At 44.0% G+C, this 4,335-nt stretch overlaps 1 protein-coding gene across 1 annotated transcript in view; it reads right to left on the bottom strand.

The window, feature by feature from the left end:
- SLC9A7 (solute carrier family 9 member A7) overlaps positions 1-320 on the bottom strand; it is a 193,227-nt gene extending 192,907 nt beyond the window's left edge. Inside the window, exon 1 of the mRNA XM_004713195.2 lies at positions 21-320. Within this exon, the coding sequence (XP_004713252.2) occupies positions 21-320 (300 nt within the window). The remainder of the gene's footprint in view (positions 1-20) is intronic.
- Between the last annotated feature and the right edge of the window lie 4,015 nt (positions 321-4,335).

Here is a 4,335-nt window from a genome sequence, read left to right as displayed (position 1 = left end):
CCCCCAGCCGCGCCCCGCACCAATTGTGGGACAGAAGCCGGGTCAGCTGTCGCCTTCGGACCTAAGGGCTGGGCCAGTGGCCCCATGTCTCTCTGAACTCTGCACCCAAGTCCTTGGGCATCTGGATGTAGTCGGGGGTCGCGGGGATGGTCCCAGACACACGCCGCTGCGCATCCTAAGCGGGACGCCAGAGGTCGTCCTTGCCGGGCGCAGCAATTGCTGTGCAGTAGGGAGTCCTGGCTGGTGCCACTGCAAGCGTGTGACCACGGGCCAGTTTGTAACATTCTGGACGCACTACCAAAGCGCCTCCGGATGAGCATAATGCTTGCTACCCTTTACACTTCTCTTTCCTCCTTTCTCAGAGGGCCTTCAACTCCAGAACTCCCCAGAAAATGCTAGGTGTCGTTCAAACCTCTCTGCCCTCGTGGAGTGCAATGTGAGGTCTGAATAAGGGCTGGGCATTGGGAGAGAGCGTTAAAATATCTCCTTCACTCCTTGAGGAATAAACTGACTTACTCTGGACTGTGAAGCTTGAAGCAGAAGACACTGAGTACATGCCATTCTAGGTAGGTGACGAGCAGATGTTTTTAAAGCTGGGTCAGTGGGCCTGAGGATGGAGAGCCCTTTGATGTCGACCTCCTGGTAAAGCAGAGAGTCATTGGTTGATTCTTCGGGCCAGGCGCAACTCTGAGTAAAAGTATGAAGTGGACTCTGGAGGGCAGAGACTCTCAGAACAAAGTCTCAGGAACTAAAAGTTTTGCTCCATCTCGTTTCCGGTCACGAAAGAAAAGAGAATTCAAATTATTAATACATGAATTCTCAGAGCTTAGCACTGTGCTCAAATGTTTATTGCAGCACTGTGAAATCCGTACCACCTGCCCATGTTCTCGCTGCCAGAAGAGTATCATTTTTAAGAGGATTCACTGAAGAATACAATGCTTACAGAAAAAAAATAAGGAAGAGATAGCATGCGGTAGAAACTATATTTGAAACATGGCACCCTTTCTTGTTCCCCTGAAGGTGACACTCTCGCTCAAGTTTGTTGACTCTCTTTTTTACAGCAGGGGAATCTCTTCAAGGAGATTTTTACTATCATCCTTCCCTTTTCCTCGGGACTGCCACCCAGTGCCTGCAAAAATCCATATTCCGTTAAGTTCCATGCAGGGTCCTACCGAAATTCCAAACACCAAAAACCTGGATAGTAATAGGGGGAAATGTTACATAAGAACAATAAAGTTTTATCTAATTTGTGCGAAAATTTAATGTTAGCACTAAAATTCATGCTAAAAACTGAACTTATTGATCATAATGCTATACACTCTTGGTTTCCAGGAAAGTCAAGGAAAGGACTTCTCTCAATAGTTCATAGTAAGGACAACTCAGGAGCTACATTAAAATTACAAGTTTAAAAGTCCACATGGAAGAAGCACACCAGCCTGTGTGATCATGAGGTGTTGATGGGATCAGGTACCAGGCATCAAAGACCCAGAACAAAAAAATCATATCAATGTGAATGAGGGAGAGTGCAGAGTGGAGATCCAAAGCCCATCTGTATACAATTGGACATCCCCTTACAGAAGGGTAATAGGAAGAGATGAGCCAGTCAGGGGGCAGTATAGCACCGATGAAACATACAACTTTCCTCTAGTTCAGCGGTTCTCAATCTTTGGGTTGCAACCCCTTTGTGGGTCAAATGACTTTTTCACAAGGGTCGCCACCCTAAGACCATCAGAAAACACACATTTCCAATGGACTTAGGAACCGAGACACCGCTCTTCTAGCCATCTCTCGGCAGGTCCGCCCACATGCAGATATGCCCACATATGAGTACCCAGCCTGAAGACTGTTACCCATGCTACACCATACTTCAGGACAACATTTCATTTATTTGTAATTAGAAATAAATATTTCTGCCCACCTCCCTGACACGAGCACTGAAGACAAACGTGTGCATAAGCAAACGTGGTGAAGAAAGCTGATGGTGCCCAGCTACCAAAAGATAAAATATCTGGGGTCTTATAGGCTTGAAGATAAACAAGCGGCCAACTAGCTCAGAAGCAACAAAGCTCACATGGGAAAAGTACACCAGCCTGTGTGACCATGAGCTGTCGAAGGGATCATGTATCAAGCATCAAAGAACAAAAAATCATAACATTGTAAAGGTGGGTGAGTGCAGAGTGGAGACTCAAAGCCCATCGATAGGCAACTGGACACCCCCTTACTGAAGGGTTATGGGGAGGAGATGAGCCAGTCAGGGTGCAACGATGAAACATATAACTTTCCTCTAGTTCTTAAATGCTTCCTCCCCCCACCCCCTGCCACTATCATGATCCCAATTCTACCTTACAAATCTGGATAGACCAAAGGATGTACATTGATACAGATAGTAACTGGGAACACAGGTAATCCAGGACTGATGACTCCTTTAGGACCACTGGTGAGAGTGGCGATGCCTGGAGGGTGGAGGGAATGTGGGGTAGAAAGGGGGAACCGACTACAAGAATCTACATATAGCCTCCTCCCTGGGGGATGGACAGCAGAGAAGAGGGCGGGGAGATGTCAGACAGTGTAACTTATGACAAAATAATAATTTATGAATTATTAAGGGTTCATGAGGCAGGGGGGATTGCAGAGGGAGGGGGAAAATGAGCAGCCGAAATTAAAGGCTCAAGTAGAAGGCAAATGTTTTGAGAACGATGAGGGCAACAAATGTACATATGTGCGTGACACAATGTATGTATGGATTGTGATAAGAATTGTACGAGCACCCACTAAAATGATTAAAAAATTAGAAAAAAATATTTCACAATATATAATTACATATTGTTTTATGATTAATCACAATGCTTTAATTATGTTCAATTTGTAACAATGAAAATACAACCTGCATGTCAAATATTTACATTACAATTCATAACAGTAGCAAAGTTATAGTTATGAAGTAGCAATGAAAATAGTTTTATGGCCGGGGGTCACCAAAACATGAGGAACTGTATTAAAGGGTCACAGCATTAAGAAGATTAGAACCACTGCTCTAGTTCTTTAATGCTTCCTCCCCCCACCTATCATGACCCCAATTCTACCTTACAAATCCGGCTAGACCAGAGCATGTACATTGGTGCAGATAAGAGCTGGAAACACAGGGAATCCGGGACAGATAAACCCCTCGGGACCATTAATGAGAGTAGCGATATTAGGAGGGGAAGAGAAAGGTGGTTGGAGAAAGGGGCAACCGATCACAATTATCTATCTATAACCCCTCTCCCAGGGGAATGGACAACAGCAAAGTGGGTGAAGGGAGACATCGGTCAGTGTAAGACATGAAAAAAAACTTACAAATTATCAAGTGTTCGTGAGGGTGGGGGGGGGAATGAAGAGCTGATACCAAGGACTCAAGTAGAAAGAAAATGTTTTGAGAATGATGATGGAAACATATTTACAAATGTGCTAGACACAACGGATGGATGGATTGTGATAAGAGCTGTGTGAGCCCCCAATAAAATTATTTTTTTAAGTTGAAGCTCAATAGTATTTGTAGTCATTTTAAATGTTCCAAAATTGACTGCAACTATATTGCCAATCCACCATATTCTTCCAGAATCTTGCCACTCCTCCATGATGTGATGTCTGTGTTCCCTCTCCTTGGACCTTGGTGGACCTTTGTGGCTGCCTAAAAATAGATGTGGTAAGGGAGACTTCAGGACTTCTGATGCTAGGTCAGAAAATACAGTCCAGCTTTTGCACTAGTATATGCTGGAGTTGTTATGTGCTGAAGCCCTCCCTCATTCATTTCTCCACAGATTTTGGAGACCAGAGCTGCCATGTAAGAAATCTAGATACTTTGAAGCTTCCATACAAAGAGAAACCACATGAAGAGACCATATAGCAACAGAGAAAGATATGCCAGCTTTTTTATTATTCCCAGTCCAAATGTCACACGTGCAAGTGAATGAGCCTTCAAATGACATCATTCCCAAACATCATCTTACTGTAAATACATAAGACTCCAAGTCAAAACCACCAGCTGAGCCTAATCAATGCCTACTAGGGTAATATCGTTGGTATGGGTTGGGCTATTAATCACAGATCAGCAGTTCAAAACCACCAGCCACTTTAAGGAAGAAAGACAACGCTTTCTACCACAGTAAAGAGTTGCAGTCTTGGAAATACACAGGGATAGTTCCTCTCTGTCCTATAGGATCGCTGTGAGTTGGAATTGACTCAATGGCAGCGAGGTTTCTGTTTTGTGTTTTTAATTATTATTTTAAGTTACTCTGAGGCTGGTTTGTTTCATAGAAACAGATGGGCAGAAGGGTATTTGTACTAGTCTCCTGG

Source organism: Echinops telfairi, unplaced genomic scaffold (assembly GCF_000313985.2).
Source record: "Echinops telfairi isolate 266 unplaced genomic scaffold, ASM31398v2 ScPeMD7_19;HRSCAF=73, whole genome shotgun sequence".
Classification (NCBI taxonomy): domain Eukaryota; kingdom Metazoa; phylum Chordata; class Mammalia; order Afrosoricida; family Tenrecidae; genus Echinops; species Echinops telfairi.
The sequence above is the reverse complement of the archived record's forward strand: the minus strand, read 5'-3'. Positions and strand labels throughout refer to the sequence as shown.